Genomic DNA, 15077 nt, shown 5'->3' with positions numbered 1-15077 from the left:
CAGGAAGAGACTACAGAGGTGAACTCTAAGCACACTTTCTTCTACACTCTTTAGATCAAAAAGCAGATTTCAAACAATGCACATAACAAAGAGTTCTTACTCCCTTGCACAGAGAGGTAGCACAGGGTACTTAGCTGAAAATGATCCTGCTGCAAGAGCTAAGTATCTAACAACCACAGGATCTGTAAACAGTTCTAATAATAGACATACATTTCACACAGAGAATAAAAATTGCTCTAAATAAATCATATTCACACCAGCCTACTGAGCTCACCTTCCCAATTCAAACAGTTTCTTGCGAATTCCACAACTGCTAACTGCATTCCCAGGCAAACTCCTAGAAGAGAAAACAAAAGCTCCACAATTTCCAGGCCAAAGAGTAGGACTGACTAAGTACTTGCTGTGCAGTCTTAAGCTTGACTGCTTTGAAATCTTGGTATTCATTGCATATACACAGACTTACAAAAACCTAAACCAAAAGTGGCTGCTCAATGTAAAACCCACACTTCAAACTTGGCACATTATAAATACATGTGACACAATTATGCACTTTAAGCCCTTTCAAAGATATTTTATTCCTCTCATCAATTTTACCAATAATTACTGCAAAGACAAACAGAAGCTGAAAGCCTGGGTATATCCAGATTCAAACTTTGCTTTGGCAACTACTCAGACACTTAAAAGTAAGAAATGTGGGGTGGGAAGCAAAGCCTCGGAGGCACTTACACAAACAGCACTTAGCTTATAGGCCAGATGATGTCTTTGGACTTTACTGTAATAACATATACCAGTAAATCAAAAAAAACCGTTTAATATAGCAAAAGTGGTCCAAAGACATCTATGTTTTCTGCATACTGTTAAATAAAGAGAACAATAGTGATATAATTACAATGAGAAGCAAAGACTCTCCACTTTTGTACATGTAAATTAAACCTTTGCAGAAGGGATTGTTTATTTTTCCCTTCCTCATACAGCAGATGTGGTACAAGACTATGCTCCTGGGGATTCTTTACATGGCAGATAGTCCCAACTTCACACATACTTCCCTAAGACAGGACCCTTCTCAAATGTGGGGGTTTGTCTTTTTTTCATCAAATCAATTACCTCGCCATACATCTCCTAAACACAGTAATTTCTCATTCTAATGATCTTACCAAGAAAAGGTTTTTTCTTCGTTCTTGCCCAGGAGATAGCTTGGAGTTTGCCTTCTGTTCCCCTAATTCCAAAACCTCCTGGGACCAGAATGCCACTGTAATGACAGCCATATATAAAAGAATATACATGTAGAATCAAGCCAGCAGAGGAATCCACACAACTTGAAGACTCTTGAACTTATGACTAAACAAGCACAATTCATGAAAGGCATGTTTTATTTGAACATTCAAAGACATTAAATTTGAAGATTTGTTTCATCTATCTACCCCAATTCTCATCTGACTAATATCACACTTCACATCACAGTGAAATTCCCACTGCTTAAATAAATATTGCTCAAATCAACTAGCTATATATTCAGTATTTAAAATCCTAACACCCAAAGTTTAGATCTTCTAATACCAAAAAAACTAAATGCACCTAGACAAGAAACAACATCACTTTAAAAATACAAATTGAAATCCTAGCAATGATTCTTAACAAAGACATTTCCAGTGTGCATTTACAAGCACCTTTCACTATGCTGCATGTTGACAACAAAAAAATTTTGACAACTGAGCTCACTGTAAAGAAAGGATATCCAATAAAGCAAAACGACAAAAAAATCAAAACCCTAAACCAACAACCAAAAAAACCTGAAATTTGTCTAAAGAGATTAAGCAGACTTCGAGGATATATGTTGATACTTCAATCTGCTGAAGTTTTTCACCACCCCTTCAATTTATCCTTTCACATAAGTAAAAAAAGTCTGGATGCATTGAGAAATTATTTGATTTATTCATTCATTTGTTCATTTCATATTGATTTATTCATTCATTCTTCATCACATGAAATAAATATCATAGTCTGCATTTGGGATACAGAATGCCCAATGTCACTTACTCTGCTTTGCACAGTTTGTGCCATGCCTGGTGATATTTCACTGAGTTCTCTGCTTCCATAGAACGTTCAAGTTCTGTTGAATCTATGTACTAGTAAAGAAAAACATGCAATGAAATGGTCTCTTCTTCCACAGAACAAGCAGCAGACAGTTTCATGATCAAATACTAAGAGAAATTATTAAGAGTTTCAAGTGAATTTGCCAATCAACCTGTAACAACTGAAGACCCGGCATTTGCTTTCAAGATCAAGTGTTTGCTCGAACTGCAGCAATCTGTGCCCTTTTCTTTGCACACAGCTCAGGAGCTATGTCTGCCTATAGCCCTGTTTGGCACCCTCCAGGCAAGCAGATTAACTAGAATGCTTTGCAACTCTGAACCCAGGTTACCTTCCTAGGGCAACCAGGGCCAAACAAGGAGTGGTGCTGACCTTATCCTGCCATCCCAATGGGATGTGGCCAGGATGTTTCCTTGCCTGGCTTTTGGGTGCCACAGCTTGTCCAATCTTTTTATAAGACTGGAAAAATCTGCATTGTCTGCGAGAAAGGTGTTCCTGGGGACTCTTGAGTAGAAAGAGAGAAAGAATCATTATCTGTGCCCTAGTGGAAATACTGCATTAGAATCTAGTGTCATTAAAAAACACAGGTCCTGATGCACTGCTAGAGTGAAGTGAGGGCACAATGTACTGCACTGGGGACACAAAAGATCAGAGTTTGATTCTGGGTTCTGTCAGCCTTTTTCTCAGATTAACATAATTAACCACATTCTGATGTAGAGTCCATCCTCCATAAAAATGAGATCATCTGAAATGGCAGAACTCACCTGTGTGCAGAGAAAGGCAACTGACAAGGAGATTGCTGAAAGTTTCCCAGACAAGACTGCTTTCTAGCAAATATTTTCTATTTTTTCCACATTCCAGAAGGCATCAAAAATACAACAGAAAAATAACTACTTTTGAATGTTGCTATTCTATACTAGAAGAATATTACACAACCAGCTAAAAAGACATTGTGATACTGCAAGGTTGGAAAGAGAAACTAATGATAGTTGGAGTTAACTGTATTTTCCTTGCCAAACATATTAAGAAGCAACATTTGTCAGTTAAAGAAGCATCAACATTTTGTCATTCAGATTAAGCAGCTCCTTCACAGTATGGGATTATACTGACAGCCTTTGGGCATAAACAGTAAAAAGAGATTTGGACATGCAGTTAAGTACAGTGGGAACTGTGTCTGTTAACATTGCAACACTGCACTGGAGCTCAGCAACCATCAGTTTTCATGTTTGTTAATGCAGAAGCCCCACCAAAATGAAGACCAGCAGCACATGAAGCTTGCTGTGCATTTGCAGCTATTTTTCATATCATAAAAATTTTCCCCTCTGCAGATGTCAGTACGAAACCCTACAGTGACAAATCATGTAGGGCAGAAAGGACATTGGGAAGTCTCAAGCCCCACTCCCTGCTCAAAGCAAGTCAAATTAGAGCAGGCTGCTTAGGATCATGTCCAGTAAGGATCTAAAAATCTCCAGGGATCAATTCTCGCTGTTCCCATTTTCTCCTTTCTTCATGCACACAGAAACAACTTTTTTAGACTGTTAGCTAATACTCTTCCCAGGGAACAAGAAAAGGCTGACCAGTTGCCATTTCCCCAAATCCTAATTTTTGCCTTTTCTTTTTTTTTTTTAAGATTGGTAAATTTGCCCTTTTCTAGTCATAAAATAATTAGGTTGGAAAGAATGTCTAAGATCATTGATTCCTGTTAACCCAGGACTGCCAAGTTCACCATAAAATTTTGTGCCATGAAAACAAGTGAAATCTAACTATGGTAGTAAATACAAATTTGCAGATCAAGTCTGCTTTTTCATCAGATCCAGTTTTGGGTAACTTCAGGTAAGTTTAGTTCCAAATAAAATAATTAAATCTGTAAACATTTCTTTTAAAAAATGAGATGCTTGTCCAGTCTGCATTTATCTGCATGATTCATTTTCTAGTTTTCACATGAATAAAACTGCCACACATGATGGGAACTAGTAGTTACCACAGAATGATACAACAGTAGAATCAAAGTATTCCTGAAAGCAAAAGCCAGAATGCTCACCATTAAATCCAGTTTGTAATTAATTGCCAGTGCAGAGTGTTCCAGAGCTTTGAAAACAGATGCATAGCAGTCACTTAGCTTTGTGTACTTGCCCACGAGAGCTATGGAACACACCTTCAGCAGCCTTTCGTATCTGACAAAAACAAGTTCTTCAGTTACTACACCAAATTGCACCAAAAAACCCCATTTTAACAGTGTTTGGTTTTTCTTTAACTCCACAAAACATCTCCTAAAATTTCCAAACTGCCAGTGGTTTTAAACCCAGACCATTCACAGGTGTCTATCAGCACTAACTCAGTCAGTCCAGTTTGGTGACTTCATAACAGCCAAAACCGACCTTGAATTACAGCACTTCTAGAGAAAACAGCAGGAGGTAGAATACCTGCAAGCCATTTTCTTCCACTTCATTAGAAGATCACTTGGCTGGTCATCAATAGGTAAATTTAACCTCTGTTTAAAATACTTAATGATGCCTTGCTCTTCCAATAGGATTGGTACTCGGTAAGTAGAAGAAACATCATGAATAAATATCACCTAACAAAAAAAAGGCAGAACATAAAAAACTTGTGTAAATTTTTCATAGGAAACATTCATTCTACTTTTGGATACAACCTGCATTTTTTATTCTACACACATTCTGGTTTTTAAATACCTTCCTTTTGAATGAGCAGGACAGCACAGCTAATATTTACGGTTTCATTATATCTAGAAGAAAAAAGTTACTCAAAAAGTAAAAATGTGTTTTACTTCACACCATCATACAGGCTTGTCAAGCCTATCAATGCATCAGTTTTAATGCAAACATCTGGCCCCACAAACACTCATGGTTGCTAGCAGTTCCTTCCTTCCCTCTCACAAGCTTGAGGAGTATTAAGCATGAAAGCAAGAAAACAAATTAAACCTAACAAAACAGACCCAATTTAGTTGTGACCAAGTCTCCTAAAAGTATGTTGTTAGTGAACTAGGCTATGTAATTACTGAGTACAGTCCATCTAAGGACCTTTTTCTTCAGAACACATTTATAAACTGCATCCAAGCTGACAGCAATTAAGGTGATTGTGCTTGATTTACCTGAGATCACAGAGCTCAGAATCCTGAGCACAACTGTTCTCAAGACATGAACAGTTAAGGGTACTCTCTTTGTTACCCTCGAGCTGCTTCTACTCATCACAAACTTTGTACATACATGTGCTGCCCCGTGCCTCTCTGTGTGCCCATTCAATCTGAATCTGTTGTACCTTCAGCATTATACAGTACATTGTACATTGTAAAGTAAAATGCTCTTACTTGCAAAAATATTTAAAGAGCAGTGAATCAATCAAAAGTAATATTTGAATAGCAATTAATTGTAAACTATTGGGGGAAAAACCACACATGAATTATAGGAGAATATATAACTACACAGTAGATGCATGCTTAAGGGCATAAATAGCCTATTACATATAATCACAGTAAGAGTGTTCATGTGGCTGTGACCATCTGCGGACATAAGCAAATCACCTAGCTTTAGCCACACTTTGTTCATCCATTATTGTAATCACCTGAGATGATTTATGGGCAATAAATACATAATAATAAATAATAAATAATCAGTAAAACCAGCCATGGTTTCATGCTATGTATAACAACTAACCATGCACTCAAAATCTATTTTTTCTAGCTTTTACTCAACATGCATTTAAATTATTCATGACTGTCTGACATAAAACTTAACATATATACTCCTGATGTTCTGAAAATGCTATATCATCCATAACAGCAAGATAAAAATTATAAAAACAATCACATATGAATGGAGCAGTCAGAAGTTGAAAACAGAAATACACAGAAATATTTGTATACTTTCCCACATGTAATATTGAAGTACAGACCTGCTCAGGCTCCACATGACAAAACATGGAAATCTTTTCCTTCACAGCCATCTCTATAGGTTTTGCACTTCTGCAGACTATCTGTCACAAGACAATGAAAAACTTCAAATATTTACTAGGCAAACCAATAGAAGATCCTCAATATTTCATAGTGGAATTCATCTCTTTTGGAAGCAGAGCACAAACAAATGTGCCTTTTTTGACTCTTCCCCCCCTTTTGGAGTTCTAGGATATATCAGAGCTCACAAATGTCTACTAGCAAGGCAGAAGCAAATCCATCACCTGCCCATACTGACCAATTTTCATTCATCGTTCATTGGCATTCTCTGTAATATTCCTTCCTCACATTATTCTCTCTTGCAGCTACTATTGTAATACTCTTTGCCTCAAGTCTAGCAACTCTATAATAACGAATATGCTGAATCAAAAGAAATACTGTAATCAATAAGATCAGATCTAAATTGAAAGAAACAATACTTAGCTTACATGCATGAGTATTTCAGTATTTCAGCATCTTCTTAATTTAGACATCATGACAAAAATGAGGCCAAAGAAGAGAAAACTAATTCATAATTGTATGGAGTTTTTACTGGTCCTAATATTTCACTGATACATTTAAACCCCAGTAATTTTAGAAAATATTGATAATTTTTAACCAATTGAAAAAATAATTATATGCTTTGGTGCTTATTGGAAAGGGTCTTTTTGTGCATTATGTAACTCCAGGCAACTAGATCAAAATGCAGAACTGCTCTAGCAAAGTGCCTACTGATTACTCAGTCTACTCCCTTCAGTTATTTTGAAACCTGAAAGCATAACAAAAAGTAGGATGGTCCTCTTACAAGGCTAGTTCATTACCTTCCCCATCTTTCAAGCAAATGCAACTATTTCATTCATCAAGCCCTTTTGTTCAGAAGCTTGTAGCTGTCCTTTGATCACCTTGCTAATGCAGCTTAGCTACATTGATACTGATGAAGTCTAATTAACTTACTCTAACCTTAGAAGTAATTCTAGAAGCAGAAAAAAATGCCAAGTATAAGGGAAAATTAGTGTGCTTTTAGATCAAAATATAATTGGGAAACAAATTGTACATTCTATTCACTTAAGCACAATTCATTTGTAAAGTTTGGTACAGTTTGAAGCTCAAGGTATAATTTATAAACCTTGATAGTACAAGCACATGAGTAAACCCACTTTGAAACCTATCATCCATCTCATGGACACAAATTTAAAGTTAATGCAGACACAGAAATCAAAAACATCAGAGCCAGCACAAAAATAGCAAAGCGACAATAAAAATGGGAGAGATGCACTGCAAAGGAACATAACACACAGAAGATGAGGAACAATTGAATCCAACAGGGCAGCTCTGACAAGTGCACACTCAAAGTGCTGCATCAGAGCACAGGATCTCTGCAGCCACAGCACAGTGTCCATTTGGCACTCGGAACAGAGAGGCTGGGGCACACAGAGCTGGGCAGCCCCCCCAGGTATGCCTGGAGCACGCAGGGAGGCAGCAGGGATTCAGAACTGGATGGAACAGGCTCAGCTGTAGGAGCTGCCACATGTGCTGCCTGGCCCAGTCAGCAGCCATTTAAATACTGTCCTGAAGTAGCACTCAAGGAACTTTATGAGGGCCCCAAGAGGTTGCACCTGAAGTGAGAGCTGTCCCTGCTTAAGGTGTCAACAGCAGCAGTCAAAAAATAAAAATGATACTGTGCTCCTGGCAGGCCCAGAACTGCCCCAGGCAAGAACCCAAGATGCAAGACAGTCACTGTGTTTGTTCTCCTTTTATTACACACACCCACTTAAAAGGCTTTTTAAAGAAAATAATTTTTTGGAGGGGAGGGAGAAGTCAGGCCCTGGCAATTGCCTTAAAGGCCTTCAAAAAGAACAGGCAACTTTCCTATGCAATTAGCACTTCAAGAGGGATTTTGGAGATTAGGCCCTGAAACTTGGAACCCAGTACAGCATTACATTAATAAAAGTCCTTCCTTCCACAAGCTGGTTACGATTATCATGTCACAGCCACTTCACACCAAACACGTCTTACACACACCCTATTTCCAAATCCATTGGTTTTGTAGTTAAAAAAAAATTCATTCATAAATATAAAATGAAAGAGCTCAAAAAAAAACAGAAAGAAGCACAACACAAAATTTAGTTGTGTGACTATCTTATAAATAATTTTTCTTTTTTGAGGATATACACATTGCTTCTTCTTAATAATGCAAAAAAAAATCTGAATGCTACAAGACAGAAACATTCTAGGTCTTTCTACAAAGTGAATTGAGATTTCAATTATTTTTAGCAATGAAGAATTCTTTTTGTAAAAAATATGCCTTTAGAAGAACCTAGCTACAGTCCCAAGATATTGCAAGAAGTTAGTTGAATTAGGTAAGCTTAGAGTGATTTTGACTAATTTGACTTCCTGTGGCTTTAGTGGAGCTATGCAGCACATATTTTGCATTTCTTCTAAAATTCTCATCTCTCCTGAGAGACTATGGTTATTCTTTGAACACAAGTTATGCAAGGATACTTCCATATGACCTATAAATAAAAATCTTTATTTATTGACTCACCAAATCTGGAGACAAGCCTAGACCCCTCAGTGCTCGAACGCTGTTCTGTGTTGGTTTTGTCTTCTGTTCACCAGTAGCATTAGGCTGAAAAGGCACATTTTGAAAGCTCAAATAGCAATTAATATTTGCTAACAAAGCAGTTACAGATTAAAAGACAAAATTCATTGCAAGTAATAATATTTGCAGGAAATAAACATATCCAAAGAGAGCCAAAATATGCCAGAAAGAGAAATTACACCACTGTTAATACTTGTATATGAAATACTCTGATGAAACCACAGGGTTCCAATTCAGGTCAAGTTTATTTTGTTGTTTTTGTTTTCAGAGAAAAATTTCCATATAACTGGTTTGGACAGAAGAAGAAGAATATTCCAAAAGTTGGATTTGGCTAAAAAATGGAGAATGTCCAACACAGCACAAAGCCTCCAGTGACTGTTTTTGAAATATTCACATGTAATAAATAATTCTGTTCTCAAATACACAGAATTGATACTACCAATTGCTGTTCAATCATCTAATCCACAGCTGTAGTTGGTAATTATCTTTTTGTCTGTAGAAGGTGAAATCTATCATTATTACAAACCTTTGCTTACCAAAATATCCCCAGTGAGTAGTGAAGCAAAGTTTAGAGTTCAAATGAAAAAACACTTTCAGTCCTGGTCTTGACTTGACTCCAGCATGAAAGGGTTAATGAGACAAGTGAACAAATATAAAGCCATTATAGAGTAAAATTTATATTATTAATTATAATAACTTACCTGTGGTACTAGGCTAACATGGATATTACAGAAGTTCTCTCTTTTTGCTTTGAACTGAAACTGTCTAAACGCTTCAACAAATGGCATTCCTTCAATATCTCCAATGGTTCCACCGAGCTGAAAAGGAAATGGATATGTCAGAGTGGCAGAAATCAAAAACAAAAGAAAAAAAGTCTCATGTATTTCAAGATGTTTTCTGAAACTTTTATCTGAAAAAAAAAACCCTGACAATTGAAATTTGCAAAGATACGCTACAAAGTGGTTTCATCTACTCTGCACGGTTTGTTTCTTGTGGAAAACATTAAACAATTTTCCAGTTTTGTTATGTTCACTTTCCACCAAATACACAAGCTTCCCATGGGAAGATGTGTGGTGCTGTTGCATAATACATGCTTCACACTGCCTTCAAAGTGGTGAACCAGTAATCAATAGTTGAGCTGATGCAAAGGTTTTTGTATAGGAAAACTTTATTTCCTGTCAGATTAAAAAATACTTGTGATTAACCAGAGACAGACATTTCTCAGTATTATCACGGCTTTCCAACATCAATAATTGTTTATTACCAAACCAAAATGCAAGACTAAATCCATGCTGAAATTTATTTATAAAGACAGAAATCAGATGCCTTTCAAGGACACAGGGAGCAAACTAAGCACTGGATAAAGCAGCTTTACGCACAAGTCTGATGAAATAGTTGTATTTTAGAATGATCTTTTTGTGCCACCAAGTGGTTTTCGATAGAATTACATATTTCTGTTTGTCCAGTACCAGAAAAACTGACAACTACATTTGTACATCACACACATCTAGTCTAACTCCTTCAGGATTTTACAATGGAAAAATGTTACAATTATTTTTAGAGTACTAAAGAAAATTAATTTTGTCAGGCTGGAGGTATAAATGTAACAAAAACAAACAAAAAAAACCCTCCAAACCAAAACACAAAAAACCTGAAAAAAACCCTGTACTTAAAGGACTGATATGACCATCACTCATTAATGTTTTTGTGCAACTTTTGTATTTACTTTTTCATATTTGTTTTAAATTAAATATTTGACTCCTACTGTGAACATCATAAAAAGATCTATAAGTATACTGGTAAGTGCATCTCAATCAAGGCAGATTCTTCTGCATAAGAAACACTGAGTAATTCTGCTGCTGGGTCACAAAGTTTATGGTACTATTGTTTGCAGTGGTCACTTCTGGCAATAAATCTGTGACATCTTCTGTCAAATTCTCAACTATAATCTTTTTTTCATTATTTTCTGCTGTAATAGTACTACTAGCAATTACTGGCTTTCATCCAGCTGTCTCAGTACTCTACTAAGGGTGGGTCAAACTCCTTGTTTCCATTGGGCAGAACATCAGCGGGTTAAGTAATTAACAAAGTTGCCACCAAAGATAACATCAGAGAGTGGGACACAAACTTACACATTGTTTAAACATATTCCTTTAAGCATGACCACAAGCAACAAGATAAACATTTGAAGTTCTATGGAAGCTGCAATGTTAAAGGCTCTCCTACTGTCCGCAGGAGATTTCAGGTATTGCACAAGTTTTCTCAGTACTATTAACAGTATAAAGCCTCAGTCAAACATCTGGATCTGGAATAGACAGTTCACATTACAGTAACTGCTGTAATTCTTTAAGTTAATGAACTCTTAAGAAGCTCAATTTCAGCTGTATTTTAGAGTGGATTTAGTCAAGTAAATGGAAGTTGTAGAGATAAGACCATGCCTGTCCCTTTCAGACCAAACCAAAGAACATTGAAAGTGTTTTTGAATTTTTGCTCTCCATAAAACTTCAGTCTGACCTCTTTACAGTAAGGAGCAAAGAGAAAGCAAACAAGCTCATTGTGGTCACTGTAGATAAACAACCTAAAAGGTTCTATACTTGCCTCAATTACACAGATTTGTGGCTCTTTTTTGTCATCATCCACAGGAACTTTTGCCTGATTCATTACCCATTCCTGAACTGCATCAGTAATGTGTGGAACAACTACAAAACAAAACCAAAGAAGGCAAGCACAGCTTACTTTGGGCCCATACACTAATTTTTGCATGCAAAAGGGGTAAAGTGAACAGAAAGCCAAGAAGAAGCTACTAGGTCCTTTGGTTCTCCTTTCCTTAGCCCAGAAGCCAAACATTACAGGAATATGCCCATATCTTTTGGAAGGGAGAAAGGAGGAAGGTGGTGGAGCAAGAAGCAACCTGTTCTAGCTGATCCCTTCTTTTGTGAAGACTGAATGGACTAAAATTAAAAAAATACAAAAATGAAAAATTAAAATTACAAAAAATGCAAAATTAAAAATATTACCTTGAACAGTTTTTCCCAGATAATCACCATGTCTTTCTTTATTAATGACATGCTGATATATCTTTCCAGTGGTGATATTGTTATCTTTATAGAGGCTTATGTCCAAAAATCTCTCATAATTTCCCAAATCTAAGTCAACTTCTCCACCATCATTCAATACAAAAACTTCACCTGAAAAAAGAAAGCAAAAACAGACAGAAAAACAACAAAATAATCAGAAATTATGAAACACGCAGCAGGAATTCCATAGACATCTTAAAATAGAAGAAAAAAAATTAAATTATGCATGACAACAACAGATCAATAAAGTCCATAATGCAACCCAATCTGCATTGTCATTCTGTACAACTTAATATCCAAGTCAGTTTTACATCTAATGTCCATCCCTCAAATACATATAGTTTTGTAAATAAAATGTAAATTACATTGCCAAAATATTTAAGCAACATAAATATTTAACCAGCATTTCAACAGCAGAGTAATCCTTCACTGGAAGAAAACAACCTCTAGGAATCATAAATCAGCAACAAATAAAATATTCATTTACTGGCAGGAGAGAAAAACTATGCTTTTGTAAGCATGAATTATTATACACGTTCAAAGTGTTTCACTATAAATTTTTGTTGATTGGATCTATTTTAAAGATTGAGGCTTCGATCAGAAGCAAAGTTATGATGAAGAAAAATGCTTCTTCAAGCGTAATCACCATTTCTGAGTCGGTTGTTTCATCCATGCCCACAACAAGGGTTATTTCTGACCCTGAAAAATTCACTTAAAATACCCTTCAGGTTCACACTTTTATCAGCCCTCTAAAGAATCTCTAAATTCTGAACCTAGTCAACTTCTCCCAGAACTCGAGTTACTAGATCCTGAGGTAAGGCTGGAAAGCTCTTCAGAAAAAACTGTAAATACTTTGCCATGACCCAATAAATAAATCAATGGCAAAACAAGTTACATGACTAATGCAGGGGAAAAAAATGGACTATAGAAATGTATATCCCACCAAAGTACAACACACCACTTCAATGAACTTAGGTTCTCTAAGCTTCATTAATGTTTTTGAATAGATTTTTTTTTACTAAAATGAGAACTTAAGGTAAGTCTCATGGAGGCACTTACTAGAAGGCCCTAACACCCAGAGAACAGCATTCTCAAGTAATTCTTAAGGATTTAAAGTTACAAGTAAGTTTCATAGCACTATTTAAAAGGGGTTTTTAATCAAGCTGAACTGAGGATAGCATTAACTGAACAAGTCTTACACCTAGGATTTTCCCAGTGAAGTGGTATTTTTGAGAAAAGATGCATCTGCTCATAATAGTATCTTCAAAAACACAGGTTTTTGTTTCTTAGAGCAGTGTCCTTGAGAACACAGAGTAAGCAATAAACTTTCAAAATAATGATAAAACAACTTGTAAACACCATACTATTGGTTTTTAAAAAATAAAACCAGAACACATTATTGTAAATACAAATATTTATGTGAAAGGGAACAGCACTTATCTTCATACCATGTTCATATGGTGAAAAGGTTCCAGCATCTATGTTTATGTAAGGATCAATTTTGATTGCAGTGACACGTAGACCACATGATTTCAGGATGGTGCCAATGCTGCTTGCAATGATCCCTTTGCCAATGCCCGAGATGACACCACCAGTTACCAGGATGTACTTCATTGGAAAATCAGCACACATGCACAGACCTTGAGCTGGAAATCTAAAACAACCAAGATGCACATCTGACGAATGTACATTCATGTCTGGGAAGATCACAGACTCAATCTGCAAAGAATCTAAATTGAAATGACCTTCTGCAACATATAATAAAAATGACCATTCTGGAACCTGGGAGCAGGACTCACCTCTCCCAGGTTATACACCAATATGTAAGATAAACACCTATCTTGTCCCTATCCTAGGCCCTGATGAGGCTAATCAACACACAGAGCTGAGGTATTAATTTATGTTTCTAGATAGAAAGGGGTGCTGGGTGGCAAATGCACAAAAGTACTACAAAACTTTTTACTATTTATACATTTTAGCAAACAAAGGCACCAGTGTTGATCAGCTACAAGCTGCATTTTTCCACCCCATCCATCTGAGACAGGATGACATGTATCTCATCTGTAAACAAATTCACATTCCATTCAGGCCACTGTGGAGGCTAAGCACTGACCAATTTCTGTACAGTGACAGCACAGCTCACCATAAAGCAAGAACTCTAGGGCCAAGAAAATCTTTCCTTACTTAAATACCCAATTCACCCAAAACAACATGCAACAGCATTTGATATAACAGCCCTTAGTATAAACCAAAGCAGTGTGGTACTTCAGCTGCTGGTATGAAGCAGTAGATACCCAATGAACATTTTAATTCTTCTTAATGATACTAAAGTAATATAAATAAGGCCTGGATCTTCAGGAGACTGAGTTCAGGAATGTAACAAGGCATCCTATCAATGCTCTTACATTTCTGGTAAGAGGAATTAATAAACTATTTGCTTGTCGATATGATTGAAAAGACAATGATAACCATTAAATGCATTTAACTCAGGAGAAAAAGGAACACCAGGGATTAACTTTTCCCTGCAATTTAATTTTAATATGTAATTCTTTTAATAGCAAAGACTTTAAGACTTGGACCCTACTACCTCTGTTTCAGGCTATTACTTCAAAACTCAGACAACTTAGCTGTCAACACTAACATCATAAACATCTAAGCCATTTTCAAAGCTCTTTTCAGGAAAACAGGGGGGATAATTTCAACAACGGTATAGATCTTGAGTACATGACACTTTAGAATCCTTAGATCTTGCTTACAGAAGCCAAAATGAAAATTTTGCTGTGATTTTAGCAAAACCAGCGATATCCCGGCAGCTTCAGGAAACGCGTTTACTTCAAAACGGTAAAGAGAACTGCAGGTGGTCTGGGAAGTCACTTGTAAAAGATGAAGGAAACAGAGGCAGGGGAGGGAGCGCTGAAAGCGAATACTGGAAGAAATTATTTTGCTGCTAAGTGGCACACAAATTACTCTGCCCAGCCTTATCCGCGGGAGCTGCCACCTCCAGCCGGGATTTGTGGGCTCTGCACCGCGGGAGCGCTCGGGGCGCTGCGGCCGAGCAGGCAGAGGCCTCAGACTTACGTAGGTGTTACAGGCGGCTGCTCCGAGCGGAGCCCGGTAGCGCAGACCCGGAGAGCCCGCCGCGGGAGAGCCCAGCCCAGCGCGGCGGGGCCGGCAGCTGCCCGGGGCGGGGGGCACAACTCCTGCAGGCACCGCGCCTCCCAGCGCAGCCCGGCAACGGGGGCGGACACACGCGGGGGGCCGGGGACCAGCGACAGCCCCGCTGGGACACCCCGGCCGGGACCGCCCCGCTGGGGACTGCCCCGGTGCCGCAGGTGCCGAGAGCCCCGCGCCGCCCCTC

General features: G+C 37.5%; 1 protein-coding gene across 1 annotated transcript in view; it reads right to left on the bottom strand.

Annotated features, from left to right (window-relative positions):
- Positions 1-15073, bottom strand: part of CTPS2 (CTP synthase 2) — a 59237-nt gene extending 44164 nt beyond the window's left edge. Inside the window, exons 1-12 of the mRNA XM_030953017.1 lie at positions 14798-15073; positions 13168-13373; positions 11660-11830; positions 11241-11341; positions 9344-9460; positions 8586-8669; positions 6004-6084; positions 4515-4666; positions 4133-4265; positions 2038-2126; positions 1155-1249; positions 275-337 (exon numbers count right to left, since the gene is read on the bottom strand). Of these exons, the coding sequence (XP_030808877.1) occupies positions 275-337; positions 1155-1249; positions 2038-2126; positions 4133-4265; positions 4515-4666; positions 6004-6084; positions 8586-8669; positions 9344-9460; positions 11241-11341; positions 11660-11830; positions 13168-13351 (1270 nt within the window). The 5' untranslated portion in view covers positions 13352-13373; positions 14798-15073. The remainder of the gene's footprint in view (positions 1-274; positions 338-1154; positions 1250-2037; positions 2127-4132; positions 4266-4514; positions 4667-6003; positions 6085-8585; positions 8670-9343; positions 9461-11240; positions 11342-11659; positions 11831-13167; positions 13374-14797) is intronic.
- Positions 15074-15077: the final 4 nt, after the last annotated feature.

The sequence above is a fragment of the Camarhynchus parvulus genome, chromosome 1, assembly GCF_901933205.1.
Source record: "Camarhynchus parvulus chromosome 1, STF_HiC, whole genome shotgun sequence".
Classification (NCBI taxonomy): domain Eukaryota; kingdom Metazoa; phylum Chordata; class Aves; order Passeriformes; family Thraupidae; genus Camarhynchus; species Camarhynchus parvulus.
The sequence above is the reverse complement of the archived record's forward strand: the minus strand, read 5'-3'. Positions and strand labels throughout refer to the sequence as shown.